Source organism: Sylvia atricapilla, chromosome 4 (genome assembly GCF_009819655.1).
Source record: "Sylvia atricapilla isolate bSylAtr1 chromosome 4, bSylAtr1.pri, whole genome shotgun sequence".
In the NCBI taxonomy this organism is placed as follows: domain Eukaryota; kingdom Metazoa; phylum Chordata; class Aves; order Passeriformes; family Sylviidae; genus Sylvia; species Sylvia atricapilla.
Window position 1 is genome coordinate 7,252,993 of NC_089143.1, and position 27,731 is coordinate 7,280,723.

The 27,731-nt window shown below is 36.0% G+C and overlaps 1 protein-coding gene across 2 annotated transcripts in view; it reads left to right on the plus strand.

Moving 5' to 3' along the window:
* CORIN (corin, serine peptidase) overlaps positions 1-27,731 on the plus strand; it is a 115,202-nt gene that overhangs the window by 61,778 nt on the left and 25,693 nt on the right. The window contains exons 6-14 of one of the 2 annotated variants that reach the window (XM_066317045.1): positions 3,246-3,359; positions 7,947-8,054; positions 9,579-9,689; positions 10,233-10,349; positions 13,593-13,691; positions 18,187-18,418; positions 22,392-22,537; positions 23,284-23,391; positions 27,579-27,692. In XM_066317045.1, the coding sequence (XP_066173142.1) occupies positions 3,246-3,359; positions 7,947-8,054; positions 9,579-9,689; positions 10,233-10,349; positions 13,593-13,691; positions 18,187-18,418; positions 22,392-22,537; positions 23,284-23,391; positions 27,579-27,692 (1,149 nt within the window). The remainder of the gene's footprint in view (positions 1-3,245; positions 3,360-7,946; positions 8,055-9,578; positions 9,690-10,232; positions 10,350-13,592; positions 13,692-18,186; positions 18,419-22,391; positions 22,538-23,283; positions 23,392-27,578; positions 27,693-27,731) is intronic. The other variant, XM_066317046.1, reaches the window with a different exon arrangement.

Sequence of the window (27,731 nt, forward strand, 5' to 3'; positions counted from 1 at the left end):
TCTGCAGCTTTCCAGGGACCTTTCCACGTAATCTTCTATAGATGACATTCCAGTAATCTAGCTGGAAAGTACAGCACATAAGTGGTCTTGAATTCTCAAAGACACTTTTGATAGTACACCAGACACAGGTAAAATGAAACATTTTTTGCTGCCACTGGTTTAGTCCAGGATTTTGGGAGCTGTTCCAGATTTTAAACCTTTCTGGGTAAGGACTAAAACAAGCAAGTTTCTCTGTTAGCAAGGATTGCTTCCATTTTATTTGGTCTCATTCTACATAATATTTTTAATTCTTCAGGAATTTGGAGGTGTGTATGTTTGCGTGATTTTATTAATAAATGTGTAAAGTATATACAGAGGTGTCAGTAATTAACATTTCCCAGCGTATTTTTTTAGAACAACATCTTTGCCATTTGTAATAATTTTGAGTGGAATGGTTTATATTTTTCATATTTCAGACTTCTGTTTCAGGCATTATTTCTTCTGCTGCTGCTGCTTTGTTTCAAACAGTGCCATTGTTTCTGAGTATGCAGCCTGTGTTCAGTAAAGTCTTAGAAATGGTTGCATACCTAAATCCACTAGGTTCCAGATCAAAGACCAAAATTTAACATTCAAAGAAGTGTTTGTTTTACAGCATTAGATAAGGCTTTTATAATTCCCATTAAAATATGACCTTTGGAGGCATGATGGAATGGTCAGCCTACTGAAAATCTCTTGCAGAAGTTTGGTAGAAAGCAGAAATTACATTAATTGGAGGTGCTGTTCACAGTGTCTGTGCTCTCCTTGCCCTGAGCACTGCACTGTCTGGACCAAACATATCCAGTCATTACCTATTAGAAAACTGCAAGAGGTGAGATTAAAACTTCTAAAGATTCCTTCTGGTTGTTGCTGGATGCTAATATCACTCTTCCTCTTGTTTTTTGTATAACATATAAGATAAACAGAAAAATGCTCACTTTAGGTGTGCAGAAATGGAGAAGTGGTTTGGGGTAGGAGCAGAACAAGACAGATTGTATGAAGGAGGCAGAGTCAGGATGACTTACAGGTGCTTCAACACACTTTTGTTCACAGCCCAGAAATTAATATGGGACTCCGAAATCTTTTCTCTTCTGATCTGTAAGAAAAGTTACCAGATATTCCTGCTGTTAACTTTCATTTCCCCAGGCCAAATTGGCATATTTACAGAAAAGACAGAAGTCCATTGCTCTTGCTATCTTAGTGCCAGTAAAGCTCCATCCTGATGGAGATCTCCATCAAAGCAAATCAAGATGGTTCCTTTTGAGCTATTTATGCTCTTTTCCTTTTTAAACGTGAAGGAAATTGTGTAAAGGCCAAGTTACAAGAATGTAAGATTTCCAATCCGTAAAGTTGCTTTTCCAACCTCTTAAGAGCCTTTCATGTATGATGAATTACAAAAATATTGTGTTTTTACCTGACATCATCATCAGTGGGATAAACACTGGTGTCCAGGGAATTAACACTTCCATACCAAGGAAGTCTGTTGTTTCTAGGGGCCCCTGTAGAGCTTAGTGACTGCAGAAATCAGGAAGTGCCATGTACAGGGCAGGGAACTGGAGAAATAAAAAGATCAGCTCATAATAAAACGTGACATTATCATATGAAATGAGATTCTTGCCTTGTCACTGTTGCAATGACCATGCTGAACAAGGCATTTGAATAAAAATTTTCTCTACTGTTCTTTGAAAACTTCCAGCTAGCTGAGCTCTTCATTTGTATAGCTGGAGTTTGTTTGCAGCTGAGACATTTCCAGCTACAAGTAAAGGCAAGAAGAGCTATCATTTGAACATGTAAAATAACATCAGTCTTTACCCTCCAAAAAAATCACACGCTGATTTTTTGTCTTAGATGTTGTTATTCTTTATTTCTTATAACTTTCACTTTAATATCTCATTGCCTCTTTTTTCCCCACTATAAAATGTGACTGTGAATGTTATCTAATCTCATGTTTGCCTCAAGGCTATTTTATTTTTCAATTCATAATGCCTTTCCAAAATGAGTAGAATACAAATGAGGCTGTAACTCTTCAGTTAGAGGTTTGGAAATGTGTCCGACCACACAATGTGAGGGAACCTACTGAGGAACACATCATAGGGGGGTCAAAAGGATGATGCTGGTGATTTTGTACTCCCTTGTTTTTGATGAATAGTCACAACATTAAATGGCACGAACTAGTTGAAAATTTTTGGTTTAAAGTCTCTTAGTATTTTGGGCACCTTTCCGTAAAGTTAGAGACCTTCTTTAAAATACATTGCATAAGCAGCTTTCACAGCAATAACCGTGTCCTCTACAATAGCCATGTCCTCACTACACAACTAGGAAATTATGTTTGTATTGCAAAATCAATTTTTTTTTCCTGTCCAAGTACACCTAGGAATTTCACAGAAAAGATTTTGAAGCTATTCCTAAATTTTTATTACAAACAAATTTCCATAAGGACTGTGTGTTTCAGTTAATTAAGTCTAAGTTTGCCCTGTTTCTTGAGGATGATAAAATAATAGTGAGGCTTAGAAAAGAATGTGAGTGTGTTGAAAAAAAAAACAAAAAACAACCTCCTGCTGACAAAATTTTAAACTAATGATGAGGGTGCTGAGAGTGTGTGTGTGTTTGTGATATTGCTATAGTGTGATTGAAAAGAAAATTCTAGGACCACAAATCAAGTTAAAAATCTATATAAATAGTTGAATGTGCAGTAAGTGCAAGCTGGAGATATTTGTCATTTTTGAAAAACACTGAAAAAGCATGTCCAGTGCTAAGTGGTACCTCATAGCATCCACTGTATACCTATCAGTTTGGCAAACTGTGAAGAATACCAAAGGACTATACAGTAAAGCCAGTTTTAAGTAGAAATTATTGTATTTTTTGTAGGCACATTCCACACGAGCACATAAGGCTCCTTCCTTTGTCCCAGGGACAGATTTAACAGGTGTAATAGCCTTTTCATGACTGCCTCTTGAGGTTTTTTAAAGTGGGTCATTCACTGATAGAATTTTAAATGGCTTTGTTCCATCTCAGAATTTTTTTCTTTTAGGTTTTCCTCTTGACCGTCTTGCATTCAATGATGTTTCTCTGAGAGCTATCCTAATGTTTTCCAAATTGAAGATATATTTCAATCCCTGTGGGAAATATTGAATATCAGTTTAACATTTGTAAGACTCTAGCAGTGCTAACTTTGTACTGTTGATGCTAATGATTTTTCTCCACATTCTGTCTTTTCTGCTCTCTTACAGCACTGTGTGGAGGAAAGGACAGTTTCTTGTGTGCCAGTGGGATCTGCATCCCAGGGAAACTGCAGTGCAATGGCTACAATGACTGTGATGATTGGAGTGATGAGGTCCATTGTAGTAAGTTTCTTAAACCTTGCAGTGTTCTGCTGAAGTACAGAATCCATTAAGGGAAACCTGGAAACTGGAATAGGCTATTGGCACAGAATAAGAGCTGTGCATCCTGTTTGCATACTTTGACCTTTGGACTGACTCTGTCAGTTGCTGTGGACTATGTTTGGCTTTGCTCACTCAGGCCACAGCATGTGCTTTTGATCTATCCAATTTTATGCCTTGAGGCAGATATCCTGCAAGGAGCTATGTGGAAGTAAGAAGTATTTGGTTTTTTGTTGTTTTTTTTTTTTAAATGGATCAATAGGGCACATCAGACAAGAGCACTTCTGATAATCAGCTGAATACTGTTAGTTGTAGCTTTATCCTGGTCCTTGGCATTGATTTTAGAGTAGATGCAAGGTCATCTGTTCAGAAAGTTCTCTTGGTTTCAACCCTGGATGCAATTTATTTAAATTAATCCCAGTATATGCTGCAGTAGAATGTACATATGTGATAGTTTAATTTTTTATTTATTTGGTTGTGGTAGTGCGTATCTTTAGAGTTCCTGTGTCTTTTTCTGTGTTAACAAAACACCTTGGACTACAAACACCTTTTGAAAAGTGGAACAAATGTACCATAAGAAAAACAATGGGAAGGCAAGAAGGAAAAAAATAGAGGAAAATGTAGAAAAATTACTAAATAGGGACTATAGTAGGACATAACAGGATTTCACATTCAGACTTTGAAAAATGTCAGACTGTGCAATTTACACTCAGCTCAAAAGATTCTTATTAGTGATTTAAGAGCGTGGGCATTCCAAGACTCACAAAGCTGCTTTTAAGAAAGTTATTGTTAGATTTTATCTGGGATACTCCAAGGAATAAATGAGGACAGCAATTTCCTCTTGGTCTCAATATGAATAAAGTTAGAGCTTGCTTCTGCTTTAATAGCCTACAATTCATTTAATGGAGGTTGAGATAAAGTCTGTTACATAAAAAGTACTGTATGTTTTTATTTTCCAATTTTTCCTGTCAGTGTTAGCTTTAGATTTAAAGTAAGCTAAAAAAATTAAAAATGCCTGTGAGACGATAGCTCTCGAGTTCTATTAGAAATGGGAAAAGAAGAAATTAGTAGTCAAAGAATTAATATATTACATGTTTTGAAAAAACAACTATAAATTTATGGGCTAAGATTACCTTTGAAAAGACACCTGTCTGTTTAATGATACAATGTTTATATGCAGAGGATGTCTTCCATTAGGATGCTTGGTAAGAGCTGAGGAGAGGATGTGGAGGTCAAGTAAGACTTTCCTGAGTTACACAGCAGGAAGAGCAAAACTGAAGGAAGACCTGTTTGCCTGAAAGCTTGTCTGATAAAAGATGCTGTATTTCTTGCAGTCCTTGCCCTCCTCAAGGTCTTAAATCATGTCACTAAATTATAGAATAGGTTGCTCAGATACCCATCCAACATTGAGTATTTCTGGGAATGGGGTGTGTGCCATTTCTCTGGGTAACCTGTTCCAGTGTTTCACCATCCTCATTGTAAAACATTTATTCTTTATGTCTAGTCTGAAATTACCCTCTTTTAAAACTGTTACTCCTCATCCTAACAACAGACCCAGCTAAAAAGTCTGTCCCCATCTTTCTTATGAGCTTTCCTAAAGTGCTGAAAGGCCACTCTTTCTCCAGGAGAAACAGCCCCAACTCTCTCAGCCTTTTTTCAAAGGAGAGCTGTTCCATCCCTATGATCATTTTTGTAAGCTTGTCTGAACCTCTTTCAACGGGTCCATGTCTTTCCTGTGCTGGGGGGCCTGGAGCTGGATGCAGCACTCCAGATGGGCTTTCACAAGAGCAGAGCAGAGGAACAGAGTCACCTTCCTCAGCTTTCTGGCCATGCTGCTTCTAATGCAGCCCAGGATACAACTAGCTTTCTGGGCTGCAATTGCACCTTGCTGAGTCATGTCCAGCTCTTCATTTACCAGTTCCCCCCAAGTTTTCCTTGGCAGGGCTGCTTTCAATCCATTCATTCCTCAGCCTGTGTTGCCCTGACCCAGGTGCAGGACATTGTACTTGATCTTGTTAGACCACAGGAGTCTCATGCGCCTACTTCTTGAGCTTGTCCAAGTCCCTCTTTATGGCATCCTGTCCTTCAGGTGTGTCAACCATACCATTCAGCTTGACATCCACACCATCTCCCCACCTAATTTTCAGTTTTGCTGAGGCTATGCTTGATTTATTCATCTATGAAGACATTTAATAACACTGGTCCCAGTACAGAGCCCTGAGGGACACTACTGGTCACTGATGTCCTTTGGGATTCTGAGCTACTGAGCCTTGGGATGGGATTGTTCAGCCAATTCCTTATCCAACAAACAGTCCACCCATGAAATCCATCTCTTTCCAATTTAGAGAGCAGGATGTTGTGGGGGTTTGCACAGATCCCATGTGCAGCAGGTCCTTCTGGACCCATACAGGGACCAAACCTGCCACCTTGGCTTTATTAGCACCATGCTTTAACCAGCTCAGCTTATCTCAGGGTCAAGTTCTTGAATGCAAAAGACTTATTAGGCTTCATTTTGTTTAGTGGACTCTAGAATGCAAATTTGTATTTAATTTTATGAAAATGGGGATTTCTCCAGTATGTATAAAATTTAAGTTGAGCCTTTTACAAGTGGCAGCTGCCAAGTGCCCATCTTACTTAACAGAGTAACCAACTACCCTATACAGTACATTATTGCCAATATCTTGAAGAAAATGTATATTGAGGCTGTTATATTTTCATCAAGTGAATCTTATTTCCCTGCAAGGAAGTTGTTATTCTGTTTTTGTATGCTGTCTGTGTGGGCCTGTGGGTTGTCTACCCTAAAGGACACTACAGCAGCTTCAGAGGTATGAATGGAAACAGGAATGGGGGTATGAATAGAAATTAAACAGTAAATTTTTCCAGAGGAAATAACATAGAAAAAGGCAGTTTTGTTTCATTTGGAGGAGGGGCAGTGGAAGAAGCATAGAAACTGTCAGAGTTACAAACTGATCAATAAGATTAAAAGTTGCCAGAGTACTTCATACTGTTGCATATTCAAAACAAGTGGTATTCAGAATTTACTCTCAGCTGGGTGTTGGTCTGCTTACAGGAAGCAAGAACTTAAATTTATTTTCATTTAGTGTGGGGTTTTTGTTATTCCCTGTTTTATGAATAATGATTCTTTTTGAAGCTAAATTAACTATTGAGTATGTAGCTCATGGCTCAGCCATATTATTTTACTTCCTATCCTGAAGCATTTTCTTCATAAATTCTGTTTGGACTTTCTAAGATAATATGAAACTTGAAGAAAGCATTGATACTTCTGTGAGGCAAGGAGAGGAAGTGACTCATGTTCAAGTTTCAGAGTTTTTTTCACCTAGGAGGTGAAACACTTGGGTTGACATCTGAAGGGGTAGAAACCCCACCTTCTGGAAGAGTTCTGCACCTTTCAGTGTGTAATATCCTTAGAAGGACACCCTACTTTCAAACCACTGTGCAATCATGAACACGGATCATGAATCCCATGCCAAGAGGAGAGAAGGAGGTAGCAGCATGATTCTGTTGTTTTGTGGTTGATCATCTCAGAAGAAAGGAGGCACTTTTGTTCCAGTCCCTCCTTTTCCAGCTCTCTCTCTCTCTCTGTTTTCTGGGAAAGAACTCATTTAAAATGCCCACATATGCCAGTAAGAATGGGCACAAAGGACTTCCTTGGTTCCAGTGGTGTAGCTTCAACAGGAAGGAAGGATTGTCCACCTGCTGTTCTATGTCTTGGCATTCTCCCTGAAAAGCCTGAGACAAGAAGTCTAGAAGAAGGCAGTGAAACTGAGTTAGCCACTTCCTAGCTGTGTGCTTGATATCAAAAGTTACTACTGATGGGCTCAGATACCACAAACCATAATTTCTCTTTAACCTGCTTAACTACACCAAAGATTCCATGTTTTTATTGAACATGATGCTATTCAAGGATTATTATGGTTATTCTGAGAGAATATCTGGGATTTTATTTTATCTGGGATTTATTTTATCCAGTCATGAAAAAAATGTTAAACCCACTTAATGCTGACAGTAAGAATTCCTTGATGAGAAGGCAGCAGGCCAGATCTGAGCTCCAAACTGTGTAAAATGTAAAGCTTCTTTGAAACCATTGTAAGATCAGAGGCAGGCTCAAAAGCAGGTTCTAGGGATCTTGATTTTGCTGTTAGAATCTTCATGTCCACTTAACAGCCACATCAGGTACTCAGGATTTTCCTAGTAATCTGCAATGGTGAAGCCTACAACATTTCTTGAGAACTTTATGTGTATAAATTAACTAAACATTTAGGTCCCTATTTGCAAACAGAGCACTGTCTCCTTATGGTGTTGATAAAAAAAACAGCTGGCAGAGGGAGAGTAAAAATTTCTAAAAATGGCTTTTGATTTTTCATATTCTTCCAGATTAGTTTCTCATTAACTGGTGCACACCAGTATTAATGCAGACCTGTAAGTTGTAAGGTATCCTTAACCAATCTTTGTAGTCAGCACATTCCAGTGTCCATAATTTATATTAATGTTCCAATGCAACTTTAACATTTTACATGCTTTGTTTTGTAGATTGCAGTAATGATGTATTTCGTTGTGACACGGGAAAATGCCTCAATTATACCTTTGTTTGTGATGGATACGATGACTGTGGAGACCTTAGTGACGAACAAAATTGTGGTAAATGAAATTTATGTGCTTTTCTACAGTCTTTTAAGATATCAGGGCTGCCTAAGCCAGAAATCTTTTTCCTTAAACTACTGAAAGAGTAATGTACCCTGCTCTTACTGTACTTGAACAAAGTGAAAACAGCTCACAGATTCTATATGCAATTTAAAAAGGTTTAAAGGAGAATTCTGGGTCCCTCCAGATCTTGAAGGATTTGGTATTTATGAGAAATACTGCTATTTTCAATTTGCTTTAAATTAATTTCAAAAGATGTTTCCTTGCTAGCTTGACTGGATTTAACGGAGAGTAAAGCAAACTATATGAGGGTACACACTGGTGGTGCCAACTGTTTTATAGCTGAATTGTTTTTACATAAGATTCATAGTGAAGTCATATGTTTTGATTATTAAATTCTGTTTCTTTCAGTTTCTCTTGTCAGTCAACTTTGGATGTTCTGACTCATGATGCTTACCTACCTACTATATGTATCTACCTACACTTAACTTCCATAGGAGAAACAATAAAGTTTTGCCATTAAAAAAGAAGAATCTTAACATGTAAATATTGGGAAACTTAGAAAGCCTTATTTTACTAACTTTTGGTCCTGTTAGTACACCTGACAAAAATTAACTTCTCTAAGATAATTCTTTAACGGTTAAAATACTATTTCTTACTTTTTTCCTTTTGCATTTCTAAAGGAAAACAGAAAGAATATAAAATCTGAAAATCAAGGCACATTTTTTAAAATATTTCTTCTCCAAATTAAGCACACTCTAAGACATTTCAATATTTTCTTGCTAGTTTTGGCTATTCACTGGGTTTTTTTCATAAATAATCTTAGTTCAAAACTGATTAAGTTTTTTCTAAATGTTAGTCTGTCTCCTCTCTTTCTTACCTTGACACAGGATTTTTTTGAATACAGTTTTTAAAATCTAAGTTTTTATACATGCTAGAATTGGTTTTCATGGCAGATTTGGAGGACTGGACTGCATCTATTTTCACTATTTATTTTGATGTAAAGTCCGCTTGCTCAGTAGAATGCTCTTTGTACATTCAGGTAGAAAGAGTAACATGATGATTGGAATAATTTCTTTGTAGATAATTCTTACAGAAAATTCCAAGTACAGGCAGAAAATACAGTTTCTGAAGTTGAGAAACATTTTTAAAAATGTCTTAGTAAAAATAGAAATGAAGAAAATTATTTTCTCTGATGGTTACTGAAAATGTTGGTTAACTGAAAATCATTCCCTGAGATGGTAAGCCAGATCTTCTAATGTGCTTAACAAATCTTAGACACTTGTTTATTTACAAATAGTCACAGTTGTACACCTGGAATTAGGAATATATGTAACTACCGTCTGCAAAAAAAGTTTGCAGATACAAAATTTTCTTAATATAATTTATTAATGCAAAATGGCTCATTAATAAGAAGATTAACTAATAAGCATAGAACAATTGATCAGTAATATAAAATGCACAAATAAAATATACAACTTAGAATCCTTTTTTTTCCCTTCAAATTTTCATTTTATGTAGATTGTAATCCAGTGACACATCACCAGTGTGGAGAGGGGAGATGTATAACAGCTGATTGGGTATGTGATGGTGACCATGACTGTATAGACAAATCAGATGAAATCAATTGCTGTAAGTTCCCTGAATTTCATAATTTTTTTTTCTTTCTTCAAAAGCAAACAAAACAACAACAAAAAAAGTAAGATAACTAGTGTACTCACTTGTAAGGCAAAACTATAAATTTATTTTATTTCAGACATTCACACTTGACAAATATTTGTTTTCAGTAGACAGCAGCAGCAAATTAAACATTTGCTGCCTTTGTTGAGAAGTAAAGTATTGCTTTGTGTTAGAGCTTCTTGTTAATTACAGAATTAGCTTTTTGTTAATTGTAATGTTCCCACTGTATGAGTAAAAATTATATGCATTTTTTCCCTTGGGGAAGCTATGACATTATCTCAGCCCGTTGCTAATACCTGACATTTATAATTTCAGTCTCTGTTGTTAAAGATCAGTGCAGCTGTAGCTGTTGAAAAATTGGCCAATGCATAATGAAAAATGTCTTGTGATCTCCAGTGTTATCAGCTCCATTCAGTATGATGTTCAAATATAATGCAGAGCTTCACTAAGCTACATTCATCAGAATATTCTCTTTTTAATTATTTTTCCCTCCAGCATGTCACAGTCAGGGTCTGGTGGAGTGCAGAAATGGGCAGTGCATTCCTAGTGCATTCCAGTGTGATGGAGACAATGATTGTAAAGATGGAAGTGATGAAGAAAACTGCAGTGAAAGTAAGGAAATGCCTCATTTTACTCTTCTTACTAAGCCTGTCATTGACTGCCATCTTTACCAGTGCCTTTAGCTAAAGATGTCTGACAGATGGCTTTCTTTACATTTCAAATAACACTTCTTGAGGCTGGTTGGGGTTCATGCTTTCACCCAGGCATTTGTAAGCATTCTTTTAATAGATAAAAAAGATTAAGAAGTGGGAGTGATATTTAGCACAGTATTTAGTTATCTGATGTGATCAGCTGTACTTGAAATACATTGCTTGGAGCAATGAGAATCTGCTGTTATAGGAATAGGAATCATTCAAGGAGGAATTTTCTCCTTAAAATCCCTTTTTTATCAGAACTTAGGAATCGGAGAAAGAATGTTTTCATAAATAAACTGATGATTTAGTGTGCCTAAAGAAAAATATACAAGAACATAAGTTTTCACAGCTACTTAATAGCTGTCTTAGTATGGACTCTGTGAGAGAAGAGGAAACTAAGCAATGTCTTGAGCCCCAGAATGTGGTTTCCCAAAGACACTCAGAAAGCAGTGTTGTCATGATGATTTCAAAATTTGAAGGTATTTTTCACATGTAATTCTCTTATTTCTGGTAAGGTATAGATTCAGATTGCAGCCTTTCCTTCAATGCCAGAATTATTAATGTCTTTCTTTTTTAAAAAAAACTTTTTTTAAGGAATAACCTTATGCAGAAAGCTAGTGCTGGGAAATGTAGTGGAAATAGGACAGGCTATTTAATGGTTATTAGTATAGAAAAAACCTGTTATCATAATATAGATACACAGTGTGATTATATAAGCCTCATTTCTTTAGGAAGCTGGTCTAATGGAAATCCTTTCATAAGTGTGTTACTCAGTCCCTTCTTTTCATAGAAGGTTTTTGGGATCTTCCTACTCTAATTTAAATACCTTCATTCCCAAAAATAGCTGAGAAGCTGAAATACAGAAAATGTCATTATTTTTCTTCACTTTTGATATTGACATTGTAAAAAGGTTTTCCATGAAATGCAAATATCTTCTAATTCTGACTGTGACAATTTAAAAACCCAGAAACAAGTTTTTGTTCTGACTGTGCACTTTCACAAAATGTTTGTCTTTTGTTCTTCTTTCTTGATGTCCAATCTCAATCTTACTCTATAAATTCTTTTATCCTTCATTTCTCTTGCATGATGTGGGCTAGAAGTCAGTGATGTGTTTTGTTTTCACTGCCTCTTTTTTCCCTTTTGATGTTGAAGCGATGGTTAAAAATCTCTTTTTGATATGAATAGGTATAGGTAAAAATATTCAAGCAGTAGTATGGGGTGATAATTATGTATTTAGTGATCTCACTATGTGATACAAGATCTTTCTGCTTGGCATTGAACTGCAGAACTTTTAAACACAAAGATTTTCCTAGTTTTTTATTATTAATTCTTAGATGTGCAAAAGTTCTATCCATTATTTTGCCGTATTGCATAAAGCAGAAGTCTTTCTTTAGGCAACCATATCCCATCCACCCTAATTTGCATGGGAATATGTTGGCAGAATTTAGATTTCATTCATCTTAGTTCCTTGCAAAGTCCATGTAAAAGCAAGGCAGAATTCTTGTTTGTAACTTACTATTGTATTCGTTATATATTTTGTTGCTTCCAGCAACTGCAAAAAATGTAGTAGGACATTCACATATTACAAAGACTTTTCTGCCCACAAATTAAATAAGACAAAATTTGGATACGTCTGTTAGAGTCAGTGAAGTTAGGGCTAATGCAGTCTGGAGTATTGGCTTTGTTACAAACACAGTAATTGTGTGTGAAATCAGCGCAGAAATTTGAGGTCTGGGTATAGTGACTTCCCCATGCCTATAAAAAGGTACAGGGATCTTGTGTCCTAGTACAAGTATAGACATTCAGAGATTACAAATGGCAGTTGCTTCATCTCTATCTGGATGAGAAAAGTGGTCTCCTTCAATACATACCTTAAGGAAATTGAAGGTATGGCATCTATCTATAAATAGTGCTCCCATTTTGTGACAATAGAAATCTAATATAGATGTACTCACGACTATGAGTACATCAAAAATTTCTGTGATCTCTTCAAAAGAGAGGGTACAAAGGATCAAAAGAATCTACATTGTAGCACAGGGATTTTTAAAGGATAGGAAGGAGTTGGAGCAAACTTGAAAAAGGATTTTAATGTAAATATTTGGGATAGCTTTAGAAGTCAAAAGGCTTTCCTGCCTTTCAAGTTCCATTTTGCAATCAGATGCAGCTGCAAAATAAGATGGTCAATTGCTATAGCAAAGAAATCACCTCTATTGCTTCAGTATATAACATGTATGAATAGAAGTAAATCCATATAATTATGATAGATATGATTAAATCATCAGTTCTTTTAGACAAGATTGTTGTGAATGTTATAGACCTTTCTTCAGCACCTTCTGTATGTCCAATGGAGGGATGAATGATTAATGTTCATGGCCAGTAGTGCAATACAAACACTAAGGAATCAGGGCAATAAGCTATTTTAAACAGGATAAGATGATAAACGCTATCTATTTAGTCTCTCCTTACAGAATAGTAACCTAAATAACTGATTTTGCACATGGAAGAGAGAATTTAATGGTTTGGAAAGGAGCTATCAAAATTATGAGAGAGAGAAGTCCAGGGATTTGTCAAATAAAGTAACTACCCAGATAGTTCAGAAACTTTTGATGAAGTACTGGTTTTATTTATTCTGAAGTCCATCATTAGGACCATCATAGCATTTTTGGATTTCTTTCTATTGTTTTTTGTTTTTTAAGCTGTCAAAGGAGGACAATTATGCTTCATCTCTGACCTTTCTTCAGGATGTCTTTTATTGTCAACCAAAACAATCATAAAATGAGAAGCAGATCAACTGAATGGCATTGAAGAATAATTCCCGGACAGTGTTCTCTTTCAGCTAGGACCTATTGTTCTTTTTGAAATGTGATTTGCATGACTTTTCGTACTCTGCATGGTAAATGTCTTTCAGAGATCCATGCCTCTCATTCAGAAACTGGGATATAATTTTTTATATTGAACAGAGGGGTAAGAAAAGTGAGAACTGAACAGTATTGCACACTTTTCTTCCTTACTGCACTTGAAGTACTGTTGGGTACTTACTGAAATACGTAAAGGAAATACTTAACTTTTATGTAAGCACTGTACTTTCTCATGACACGCCAGACATTTTTATTAGTCTGGTAAATACTGCACTTGAAAGGTACATTTCTATTTCCTTCAGATCAAACCCTCTGTCAGGAGGGAGACCAGAGGTGCTCTTCCTGCCCTGATCCCTGTGGAGCTTCTCCCTGTGAGTTGAGAAACACCCAGGCAAACTGCAGTAAGTAGGTCACATACTTCATACTGTTACTCTTTTAAGGTGTTTTAGATTAAAGTGAAGATGCAGGGTCCAACACAGTAAGCAATATTTCAATTTTCTGCCTAATGTACACGTCTAATGATTAATCTTTCTAAAGGGCAGTGTGGAAACATATGTGTCATCAAAGCTCTTGATTATTTATGTACTAGGATTTATAACATATGACATTGAGGTATTTTAATTTTCTCTTCTGTGAATTTTTATATTTTCTGCATGGGTATTTACCTTTGCACTTTCTCTTAACATTTAATGATGTTCAGTGTCTGTGTAAAGTAAACAGGATAGTGTTAAGCAGAAGATACTGATTAATTTTCAAAATACAAAACCCCCCTGTTATTGTATTTAGTAGTCTGGAGAACTTTTAGACCTTTATGAGGGAATAATTTCGGTATTCAAATAGGAAACACTAATTATATTTCTGACCAATACATACTGGTGAGGATCAGGGTCTCCAGCTCTGTGTATCCTCGTGTCTGTGTGCTGTTCTACCCCACTCCATGCAAGGTTCCTGTACTAACACTGCACTTGCTTCTGAATAGCTGTTTTTCTCAATTCTGCAACGCAGAACAGGTAATCAAGAGAAATATATTTGTCTTATGTTTTGAAAGTGAGGCAGAACTGTATTAAAAATTACTCAGAATTAATTAAAACTTAGTGTTGTGTTAATACAGTCACATCAATTCAGGTCACCTTGATGGATGGACAGACTTGGCTTCACTTACAGGTTATTTTTACATAATTCACGTGTAATCGCTTTGCGCTGCAGTTATCTCTGGAAGGTATGCTTTGATACTATATCACAGCTTATCCATAGTGTGGATAATGGCATTCCATTTAGAATAGAATGGACATGGGAAGGTCAACAAGTCCAAACTCCATATTCTCTCTAGACTTGTGACTATCACCTTCAAGGGTTTGAGACAGACACCACTCATGGTGGGGCCTTTAGATGCTTCTAAAGTCAAGCCACAGTATACTTTATAAAGCATAAATGCTTTACGTGTGCTTCTATCAGTGCTTTGCCTAAGTTTTTGTAAAGGAATAATGTTATGTACCATGTTTAGCATTAGAAGGAAGCTAGGTAATACCTTTGGTCAACACGCCCAAACTCCTGATCAAATCAGTGCCAATTAAGTTATGTTGCCCATGATCTTGTGCAGCTGAGCAGCTCTATCCTTAAGGGCAGAGATTCCACAACCTTTCTGAGAGATCTGTTTTATTCTTAGAGCACTTCTGTTCTAAAAACCTATTTTCCATACAAATAATTGGATTTCTCTCCTGTTTTTTGCCTCTCATTCTATCCCTGCATGCTTCAAAGGGTTTGGTTCCATCTGATTTACACCTTCCCAGTAACTGCGAAGAGCAATAGGATCTACCATTAAAGATGATCTTTAAGGCTACTTCCAACCCAATTCTATGGGTTTTTCTACTTCTATGACTTTTGACATGTAATATTTGGATTGTAAAGCAGTGTTTCCATACCATTTTATGAGAAACCCAGAAGCTTTTTAGTGAAGATGTTTCCTCAACATATTATGGGCAACTGTCTGTAGTTCTTAGCAGGAATAACATGTAGTCTGAATTAGTCTTCTTGATCATCATACTTTGTCCTTTTCTAGTCCAGTGAATATTTAGTTGTTTATACACAATGGAACAGCAAGACAGTTTGGGAGAGATTTTTCTTGCATAACATCTGGAAGTACTATTGTCTTTTTTTCATATATTATTTTTGTTCTTCATATTTTGACCAGAGTTATTTTGCCCTAGGTAAGACATGAGAATTCTCATGAAAAATTCCAGTTTTGACAAAGTAGTGCTTCTTGGCCCAGATTACTGTCTGGTTGAAAAATTCAAAAGCGTAGGCCACCTTTCCCAATATTGAATATGATGGATGTATTCCAAATGTGATAACAACTGATACTAGCCCTAAACTGATCTTTAGGGCTAGTATTATAATTTGTTTACAAGATATTTAGTATAACAGAATGGAAGGAAGACTGTAAAGAGGACAGGGCTCAGTGACAAGATCAGAGGCAATTGGCACAATGTGAAACACAGGAATATAATGAAGCTCTGACAATAAGCACTTTTTTTACTACAAATGTGACTGGACACAGATTGTCCAGAGTTGTTGTAGGGACTCCAGTGGATAGAGCAAGTTAATAATAAACACAGAAAGTTATTAAATCCAGGCATAGTCTATGTGGTAATGTCTTGGTTTGTGGGGTTTTTTGGTTGGCTTGGCTTTTTTTTTTTTGTTTGTTTGGTGTTATTTTTGGTCATTATTTTTATTTGTTTTACTTTTATTTTGTTTGTTTTGGTTTGTTTCTTTTTTTTAAATTCCGGATAAAAGATCTGATGAATTTTATTCCTTATTCCCCTTTCATTAGCTTGTACTCACATGTATTATAAATAGGGAGTAGCAGGACCTGTTAAGATGTAGGAGGCACTCAGAAAGGAAGACTAACATTTGTGTTGTTTAAAATGAGTCAGATGTTGCCCCCCTAGAGCATATGTTCTGTTTATGACTCTCTGGTTTGTTGGGAATTGTGTGTGAGAGTCAATGTTATTATTTTTAAACATACAGTGACACTTCTGCACATAATGTAATAGAAGCTTTCTAAACACAGTGTGAAAATTATAATCATATTGAAAACATATGAAGAGTTATCCTCCAGCAGCATTTCAGTGGATTAGATGTTCTTCCAGAATTCACTTAAACCTCTATAAATATGAGGCATAATAGAAGAGAATGGTATATGTGCATTTCAGCCCCTTAATCTTGAATAATGTCATGTTATACATGACATTAGAATATTGCACCTACTTTTGTGTTCATCTTGAAATATTTGATCAATTTGTACACATCAAAGAAAAATCTTTACTGGCCAAAATCAAAAGATGAGCCCAAACTGATTCAGGCATATCAGGCAAAAGAGTGAAAGGACAAGGGATGGTTCATCATGAAGGAAAGGAAACAGCAGTAATGTGAGAAGAATTGTTAAAGGCATTGGACCTCATATACCCCCTAGATGTGTCTAAGTGGTTTGAGACAACAGAAATAATTCAGTATTGGTGGTGTGCCAGGGTTTAGTGGCGAGACAAAGCTGGATGTAAAACGAGCTTTGTGATCATCAGATTAGAGGTAAATAATAAAAAAAAGTTACAACACCAAATGCCAGACCAAGAAAGAGTGCAAAGTTCTGCTGATCAGCTGAATAACTGACTGTTGGATCTTCTTCCAACTTGTCTCAAAGACACAGCTATGAGATGACACAGTTGTCATGCTGTACTAGCAACTGATGCTAGCAGCTGGCTAGCAGAGAATATTAATCGTATTCAAGTATATTTGCTCCCAGGATAGGTGAATATATGCATTTTTTAACTTCTGACTGGTATACTTCTTTTGTGGAAAACTTTCTCAGTATATTCAGGGCAAATAAGTTTAAATAATTACACAATCATCTCATTGCTAAAAATAAAAAGTTGGATTTTCAGTCTGAACTGAAGTGAAATTCTGTCTGTATTTTCTGTTATGGTGGAAAATCGAAAAATAAACATTTCTGAATATCAATATGAGAAGAAATACAAAAGCTATATAATTTTTAAAAATCCAAAATGCTTGGCTAAATTTGTTGTGATAAACTCCCAAAAGCTGGAAGATTTTTGTATCTAGCTAAAATATATATAATCATATGGACTTGCAGCTGTTGTATCTGTTCTGTCTTTGTTTATCATTCTCATTTGTTATTAGTTAAGTCTTACCCAAATTAAATTATTAGCATGTAGACTGTCTCTTGCTCAATGCTTGTGCAATACATAACCAAATTGTCCCCATTCTTCCTTCAGATCTTGGTAAGCAAGGAAAAAAAATTAAAAGCAAATCCTGGCTTCTATTTTCTATACAGAGAAGTTGTGCAGTCTCTGTAACTAGAGAATTTTTACAACCTGATTGTCTAAAGCCTTGAGAAGGCTGATCAGTCCTCAGAGCTTTGATCAGGGCGTTGGAGTAGAGACCTCCTGAGATCCTTTCCAACCCAAAGTATCCGATGATTTCTGTCTTCTCAGTTTTGGCAATTGCCTTGTCAGTGTGAGGTGTTCGTTGTAGCCTAGTAGGCACACCAGTGGGAAGTGTGTTGCTGTACAGTACACACTTTGCTGGTTTAAGGATGGTTTATTGTACCACCTTAAGGTTAAGATGTCGCTCAGAAAGTTAATGAATATTAATAAAGAAATAAAAGTATCTTAATGAGTTATGAGGCAGGCAGAATTCAAACCCATCTTTAGTGGTGTGAATAAGCTTATAAGGGATCTCTAGTTCTGGAACTTGTCCTTTCTCAAGCCTGAGAGCATATCCACCACTGAGAAATTTGTTAAATAAATATGGAATTATTTATTCTGTATTTAATTTAATCTCACACCATTTGTGGTTCTGTTTGTTTTCTCTCTGTGAAAGGCCAGTGTGAACCGATTACTCTGGAACTTTGTATGAACTTGCCTTACAACTACACCTATTACCCAAACTACCTGGGCCACAGGACACAGAAGGAAGCTTCTATCAGCTGGGAGTCTTCCCTTTTCCCAGCTTTGGTTCAGACCAACTGCTACAAGTACCTGATGTTTTTTGCCTGCACAATCTTAGTACCAAAATGTGACCCCCACACAAATCAGCGGATCCCACCTTGCAGGTACTGTACTAAACCATATTTAATTTAATTCTTGACTGTCTGTCATAGTAGTTTGTCCCAATTTTATGCTTTCATTGAAAATGCCAAAAAATTTGCTTCAGAATTCCATAGGAAAAGGCTACTGCTGACCAGCATGCCCAGGTCCCTCTTTGTAGGGCTGCTCTCCAGTTTGTGCCTGGTGCTGCTCCATTCTAGGATCAGGCATTTTTTCTTGTTAAATTTCATGTCCTTGATGATTGCCCTAAGTCAAAGGCTTCTCATCCCTTGAGAGTCAACACCATCTCTCAGTTCTGTATAATCAGCAAACTTGCTAATGATGCACTAAACTGCTGCTTCCAGACCATAAACGCCCTGCACAGGACAGGCCCTACAACTGAACCCAGAGGAGCAGCACAGGTGACCAGTAGTGCCCAGCCAGAGGTAGCCCTGTTTGCCAGGACCTTTCACTCAGTGCACTGTGAGAACCTGCTCACTCCACTGTTGAGCAGGGTGACAGGAAGGGTGCAGTGAGCTTTGTATGAAGTATTTTCCATTTCTGTGTGTTTGATTAGAATTGTGCCACTATAATGGGTGTTTAAACATAGAATAAATTAATTAAATTTGGAACATTAGCATTTTGTAATAGTTCCTTGCATTAGTACATTACTTGATGCAAAGCCCTATCCAAATGCTGAGCAAAACCTGAGATTTTAATGAATGTTTACCTTTCTAAAGTAACGAGTGCCACATCATTCTGAGTTGCAGGCTAACTTAGCTTTTCTGCTTGTCAGAGTAACTATTTCACCATCCTCATTGAGTAACATCACTGTGCTTTTTAAAGTTACACCTGTATTTGTTTGGCAGAGGCTATGTTCTGTAGATCTCATGGCTTTCTTAGCAGCAGCTGTTGCAGGTTAGGAGATCTAATAAACTTGACCAACAGGCAGAGCTTTTTGACCTACTGGCTGCTAGAGCCCTCTCATTCTGTATTTCTCTTTTGTTGGGCTTACCTTGACAGTAATGATCAATTAACATCTTCTGTTTGAAAGCAAAGTGCATCAAAAATTGTTTTGATGCAGCACACATCCCAAAATTTCTTATCATGTGATTCTGTTGGCAAATAGATAACATTTCTTTGTCTAGTGATGTGCTTCTTAGTGCAAGGTAAGAACGAACCACAGGAAGTTTGTGAATATACTGTTAAATTCTCACATAGGAACCTAATGGGAAAGAAAATATTGCATACAGGGTAGCTTCAAAGTTACAGAGGAGTTTGTGTAAGCTTTGTGTCAGGCTTGCTAGTTTGAAAATCAAGGGTCTTTTTTTTTTTTTTTTTTTTAAGAAAGCTGTATAATAAATAAAAATTGAATTAACTTATTCTAGTGTATAGGGATGTAAGTTAAATTATAGGCTCTATACCATCATATCTAGCTAACAGATTTTAGGGGGTGCCATGATACAGTTGAATAGTCTTCAAATTTAAAGTATTAAACAAATGAAGGGGAACTTTATAGAAAGCACAGAACAATTTCATTTGATTGGAATCTCTGGAAGTCATCTGCTCCAACTTCCTGCTCAAAACAGAGTAACATCAAATTTAGACCAAATTGAATACACAACATAAAACTTGAAATTGTAAGATTCAAAGGTCTACTTTTACAGTAGTATTTTAGGTTTCACTCTTACATTAGGTCACAGATAAAGAGTTTTTTTATCACGAAGGGACACCTTTGAAGGTCCCACTGGATCTGTAATACCTTCTTAACAATAACATTTTAGGAAGAATTTCAGATTTATAATATAAAACCCACAAATGTTTTAGAAATGAAAACAAAAATAACCTCATACCAATAAAAATTAAATAAATTTGGTATTTCAGTATAAGTGTAAATCTACTTTACAGTTTGAAGCTCTGAGAAAATGTTACATTGTCAGCAACAAAATTATGTTCTGAGAATCTGCTGCTGACATTCAAAATATCTGCCCTCTTGTTTGAATGTATGTCATTAGTTGACCTTAACAGGACCTATATATTGTTTTACCTGTAAATATGAAACTGAACTCAGCTAATGCACTTTTTCAATGTTACGCTTTTTAAGTCAAACTGTACTTTACAACCATGAATTGCATGTTGATGTTATCATTCTGGTTCTGTTATAATACAAACTTACCAGAGATGTATTGGATTTTTAAGTACTGGCAATTGGATCTGTTTGCTCATTCTAGGTGGTATAACTAAATTCTTTTAATTCTACTCCCCCTGTATAAAACAGCTGTCCCTGCTTTGCAAGGCTTTTTGTTGTCTTTATGTTAGTTTGGCTGTCATGCTTTGTTTGTTAGTTATAAAAGTCTTCATAAAGTTTTATTTGAAGTGAAGAGCACAGATAAGAGATTTTTTTGAAAGGACTGAACTTACTGTTATTTATAACATTCATTGATATATCAAGTATGTTTTCAATTTCTGAACGTTATTCTTCATGTCTGATAAGGCATTGATAACACTAGTACAGGCCTACTTTAAAGTTTAAATGGATTCTAATTCTTTCACCACAGACAGACAACTAAGTGCCTTATAGTACCTTGGAAAAGGTCAGCTTTGACCAAAGATCTGGGTGTGCAGAGAACACAGGACAGAAGTGGCTTACATGTCTCTGCTATATCATTTTTGTTGTGGGTTTTGGTTTTTGTCATTGAAAAATACAAATTATGGCATTCAGAAATCTGAGGTTATAAAGTGGTATCAGTCAACCTTTTTTACACAGAGGAAAATCTAAAAGGAGAGAGAGAATCTGTAACATGGTTGGCTTGACATCAGTGCATTCTGTCTGGTTGTTCAACTTAGTGGTGAATTACTTGGTGTGGAAAAACTTTGACTTTTCGTCTAATTCCTCCAAACAAAATTAAATTTGGGTGAATTAATACTGTATTATTTTCCCAAAAGAGCATAAAATATAATAAATTAATCCTGTATTTTGTTGGTTTGTTCCTGTATTATGTTTCGTTGGTTTTGGTCACAACATTTTCTAAAGCTAATTGCAAGAAAATAAACAAGTTCCATTCATCAAAAGGTCAAAGGAAAATGAGTGGAATAAAATGCCCTCCATGAAAGGAGTCTCTAGAAGAAAGATGTGTAAACATGAACCAAATTACATAAAGACAAATTAAAAGCTACGTGAAAGAAAAAAAAAAAAAAAACAAAAACATAACTGTGGGATCATTTGGTTGAATATTTTTTAACCTACAGCTGGGATCCCAGAAAAATGTAGTGGTTAAATGTTTCAAACAATAGGGGATTTTTCTGTGCATTTTCTCTTTGTAATTTTGAAACATTTGACAGTGGTTATTTTGAGAGACATGATGGAAGATTTTCAGTCTCAGTGGATTGAACAAATTTTGCAGTGAGTCCCATCTTTTATATGGTTAAAAAACGCTGCAGAAGGACTATATTCATGTCTTTCCCTGATCTGACCAAGCAAACTTGTCTAACACCAGGTGGAGATGTAGAAGGTATTCTGTTGCTGTAACTGACATCAGCCTCAAGAGTTGGTCTGAGCTTTGCTTTTCCTGAAGTTTTAATTTTATTGAATTACCTGAGGGGGGTTCTTCACTCAGGTTTCAGGCTTAAATATTTTGTCCTTCTGAAACCACGTGGTTTCTGAGGTAGCACAATCAGAAGAGGTAGCATCTCACTAGTACAGAATGTGTTTGTTTTTTGTTTTCCTCTGCCATCTCTTACAGAGGAGAGCATGCCTATAAGCAGTTATCTTTGGTTATTAACCTATTTATGACATAACTGCAGAACAGTAACTTAAAATAATGTATCAGTGATAGCATTCTTTGATATATTTATTTTTCCATATTAAAATATCTGTTCAACGGATCTTTTTTCTTGATCTTCATCTTTAACTTTGGCTAGGTTTATTAACTTCTAGTATTTGTGAATTTCTGAGGCATTCATCCAGTTACTTGGTGCAATTCTGCTTTGTCTCCTCAGGACATTATGTGTACAGTCTAAGGAACGCTGTGAGGCTGTGCTTGGGATTGTAGGTCTGCAGTGGCCAGAAGATACAGACTGCACTCAGTTTCCGGATGAGAACTCTGACAACCAAACTTGTCTAACACCAGATGAAGATGTGGAAGGTATCTCCTATACATATTACAGCAAATAATATATTTAAATGGGTTCCCAAAGTCACTGGTGTTTGTTTTTTTTCATACCTCCTCTTTAAATGACAATATTTAAACTGTGGAAATTATTCCAGACTGAGTTCCCCTACTCTGCCATGTCAGTCTCTCAGGCTCTTTGCTGGATTTCCCAGGGAATTGCTGGCACACAATGAAACAGTTCCTTAAAGATCTGCCAACTCTGTTCCACTCCTTTTCCCCAAAATGGTACTGTGAGATGAGGCAGAAACAGTGAAAGGGTTAATTAGTGGAAAGGTGTACCTGGGTGAAATAGACACAATTACCAATCTCTCTCTCTCTCTTTCTCTCTGTCTTTTTTTTTTTTTTTTCCTTTTTTTTTTTTTTTTTCTTTTTATTTCCTTTCCCCAGCGGATTTCATATACTTATTTCAATGCATAACACCAGTTATTTCAATGCATAACCATCTTCAGTGGGGAGAAGAGTGTGTAAGCCAGTGATCTGGCAAGGCAGTGACATTTGATAGAGGGCAGCATGTGAGGGAGAGCTCTGGAAAACATTGCTCCACCACTTCCTGGTGCAGTTATAAAGAATCTCACCTGATACATAGTTCCAGTCTCACAAGCATTGTAGCCCTGTTATTTACCCTTCCAAAGCAGCCCTGGTGATAAATAAGTGCCCGTGTCATGATGAAGCTTGTATCTTACTGTGTCCTGTTTCTGCCTGTTGGTTGTCATTGCCAGAATGCTCGCCCAGTCACTTCAAGTGCCGTTCTGGGAGGTGTGTCCTGGCCTCCAGGAGGTGTGATGGTCAAGCTGACTGTGAGGATGACAGTGACGAGGACAGCTGTGGTAAATAAACTCAATGAGCTGGAATGGAGGCTAGCTGCATCATTAGAAAATGAGCTTTGTCTTTTATTCAGTTACTTGAATGGTAGTGTGAGAGTTCAGAGAACAAACCCCTTTTTTGTATGTTTATAAGTACTGGGTTTTTTAAAAGACAGTAAAAATACTATAGCGAGAATCCTCCTTAATCAACATGAACACAGTTTGTGATAACTGATAATTTAGATTCTGGTAACCATACTCTGGGATGTTTGAGTATTCATTAAAGAATCAAGCTAAAAAAAATCTGCAGATTTAGTTCTTTTCATACTGCTGACAGCTTTACTGAGCTAAAATGTAACTCCCTGACAGATTAAATCTTAAATCTGTAAATGTCGTTTTAAATTTGTACATGATAATGTGCTCATTACGATGTATAGACAAAAGATGTCATTATGATACATTGTGCTGCTGAAGTGGATTCTGCATGTTTTTTTCAGACTGGTTAACCACAATTTACAAGTACAAGCATAAACCCTTAAAGTTTAAAGTTTGAGTTTGTTTTAGTATAGATGCTTTTGACTTTTAACTTAAGGGGATGTATTGAGCCTGAAATAATCAAGAAATCACTTGGTCACTACATATCCTTGTACATGCTGGCAGGACAGTTTCAGAAAGTGAGGTGAGTTCTAAATATTTCTTCATTAACTAAGCTGTAGCTTTCAGGGAGATCTTCATGCACACCTAGAGGCAAAGAGAATAATTATACATTACTAAGGATTTAGAGAAGAGATGTGCTTATGAACAAAGGATTGAAAAACATTCCAGCAGAGTAGGGTTAAGGTGCACAACCTTTTTTTTTTTTTTTTTAATCTGAGAATGGGTTAAAAGGGAAGCAGAGTTTGTATGAACAACAAAGCCATGGCAATAAGAGAATTTCTACTCCTCTGAGAGTATTTTATTTTATAAAATAACATCCAACACCAGAAAACTGAAGCTAGGCTAAAATTCCGTCTTGGCAGCCCTATAAAATGCTTCTCTTTAAAAAGCAGATTGTTTAAATGCTTGCAGTAGCCAAGGGTTTATTTATCCCCAATGTATGATATATTCTCAGTCTCTGGGAGTTTGCAGAATATGCTTGTATTCTCTCTCCTCGTTCTTTCTTTCCCTTCCCCCACCCCTGTAAAAAAGAAAGAAAGAAAGGGAAAAAAAGGATATGTTCTCTGAAATATGATTTAACATTAGGTCATTCTCTTGTTTGGATTATAAAGGAAAGTCAGAGCTGATCATCACGGTGACTCTTTCAGAGTTTGACATTTCTTTACCTTGAATCAATTGTCTCAATTGTCCTCCTTGCCAAATATTTTTTGTTGCCACCAATTGTGAACTCCTTAGTGTTATGTTATGTGTCTTTTAAGATAATTTTATTCTCCTAGACATTAACATATGAAATGTTGCTCTAATACGTAACATTCATTTCTCGAGTGGATCTCTCTCTCAAGTCTAGACAGAATGTCACAAGCAATCAGCAGAATTCTTATCAGTTTCTATAAATACAGAAGACTGTATCATCTAGGAAATTACCGCTGTCAGAGTGACATTACATTGACCAGGGCTAATACTGTTATTGAAGAACAAAAAGTCCTTGTAAAGCTCCAGAATTGACTGTCTTTGACTTACTCATATTCCATGTGAGCAGGAAAAAATCAAAACTTGATGATCTTTCCATGTATAAATGGATAGCTCAAATTTTATTAGCTTTATCCTTTTGAATTGGTTCTCTAATATTAAAAATCACTCAATGTTTAATTTTAAACCCTTGTATTTGAAGTGCTTTAAATGACAGACATGGAACAGCTTTACAGTGCAGGGAGAGGGAGGCTGAAAAAGACTAGCTTTCTTATGCTTAGACTACTCTGGCCCAAAAATGTAAGCTAGAACAGTCCAAAGGGACTGAGGCATACTCTCCCCATGCAGAGTAGAGCTGTATTCAGCACACATGGTCTCCTTCTGTTAGCACTCCCTGCCATGCTTTCACATGGTCTTTGTGAGAGGACATCTCAGCCATGCCATTGCAGTGAAATCCTGAGCCTTTAGTGCCACTTACGCTGGGATCTGGGGAGAAAAATTGACTGAGATTACTGGAAATGAGACTTCTGAGTGCAATAAAGTGTAGGAAAGGCAATTTCCAAAATATATTATTATGAAAGATGTCATGAGAGTTTGTGGTATTTAATATAGTTGGTTGTAATTGAATGCATTAAATTGCTGGCTGCTGAACTGTACCTCTGGCAGGGCACAGGAAAGGGTCCTACACCTACTAAAAAACTTGAGGACATAACCTTCATAACCAATACTGTCTTTCACTATTTTCTGTGATCTGTAGTATTTTATGATGGTCTTAGTATTAATGATTTAATGATAATTGCATGGGAAATGTATATATGGATTGCAGTTGGTAGCTTCCTTCACATTATGAAGAAGAATGAAGATGAGATCGTATTTGAAACCATATCTCTTGTCAAAATGTATTTTTGAGATGGGGGTAATATATATATATAGACAAGTTTTCCTACCTCTATTTTCACTTCTCTTTCATTGGATTAAAAATGCATGTCACAAAAATAATTAGAGATTAAATATAAATACTGCAAATGGTAGATGATCTCTACCAACAAAACAGTGTATTTGAACACTGAATTCAGTAAGCAGTGAATTTTTCATTGGGATTTGTCTGTATTTGTCCTTGTGATTAGTTTTGTAAAGTTCTGGTCCATTTCACAGTGTAACACTACAACCTGTGATGAAGAGGAAATTCAAATATGTATTTAATGAATTGTAAACACTGCTAAAAAATTGTAAGGTTCATAAATTATGAGGAGTTTAAGCTTTTTTATTTTATATTCATATCAAGATCCTAACATGGCATTTCTTGTTCTATATAACATAGAGATTTTATTTAATTTCAATTAGTTTTTCATTAATAGTTATTACAAATATTGTCAAGAAGGAGACTTGGAAAGTTATTTGATCATGAGGAATTAGTTTCAAAGGTTAAGGCTGTTTATTTCTCTGGGCTTTAACATTTATTTACATGTTTTTTTTCAAATCTAAACAAAATCAAGCACTCCAAACATCCAGGTACAGTTAAAACCTGAATAGATTTTTCAAGTAATCCAGTAGGGATTCTCTGGTTCATATTTGGAAAGTGTGTACTTCTGAATGAAAACTTCTTGGAAACAATATATTTGCTTAGTAACTTACTGCTGATACACTTTCACAGTTCCAGGTCCAGGCAAAGAGAGATGCTGCTTTAAATTCTGCTTTTAAATTTATACCTGAACTATTTGCATGTGTGAATATCAGGGCTATTAATTGAATTTGCCCTTGGATTAAAATGAAAAGTTCCATCTATAGAACAGGCCAAACAAGGCAATCAAGTAATCTGGTTTAGTCAGGACAACACATAATTTTTATAGCTCCCTATAAAACTAGAGTGTCAGACATGCAGGACATTAGTATGTCCAAATATTTAAACTGGCATCGCAGTAAAATACTTTATTAGTTGATGGAAATAAAAAGTGGAATAAAACAAGAGAAAACAGTTTTCTAAAAGATAGCTTGGGCTATTCTTAATTTCCTCTGGCTGACCAACAGGAATTTTAATGTCAAAGCACTTTGACATAGTTTTGTATTAGTTCTCTTCCTAACTTTCATTGTGATTCTGTGTTAGATTCTGCATCATCACTGCTGAAAAAAAAGTATGTATTTCTACGGTGTTTCATGGAGATTCTATGCTTTTATAGGATTTGCTTTTGTAAGACCAAGGAATTCCTACAGACTTCAGGATTAGAAAAGTTCTTATATTGCTCATAAATGTATCTCAGAAATAGTGGCATATGGGTTTTGAGCTAATTGAGCTAATGCCTAAATCATTATAATTATGTATAATATATAATCATAATACAATTATTGTTTAAAAAACACTGAAGTATTATGAAGTGTTCTAATATTTAGATCCATTTATCCATTGTCATTTAAGTCTACACTGTGTCAATCTTATTTCCATTTCTTCATTAGTAACTACTCTTGGTACCTTCTAAAATTTATATTGCAAGTGAAAATATCTGGTGAATTTCAGGACTTTTAAGGAAGAAAACAGTTGATTCAATATTGCATGCAAGTATTTCAGAACTGTGCTTCTCTGCCTCCAGGTTGTAGAGAAAGAGGTCTTTGGGAGTGTCCTTTGAAGAAGCTGTGCATCAAACACACTATGATCTGTGATGGTTTCCCAGACTGCCCTGACATGATGGATGAAAAGAATTGCTGTAAGGACTCATGCAGTTTGTTACTCCCTTAAAAGGCTG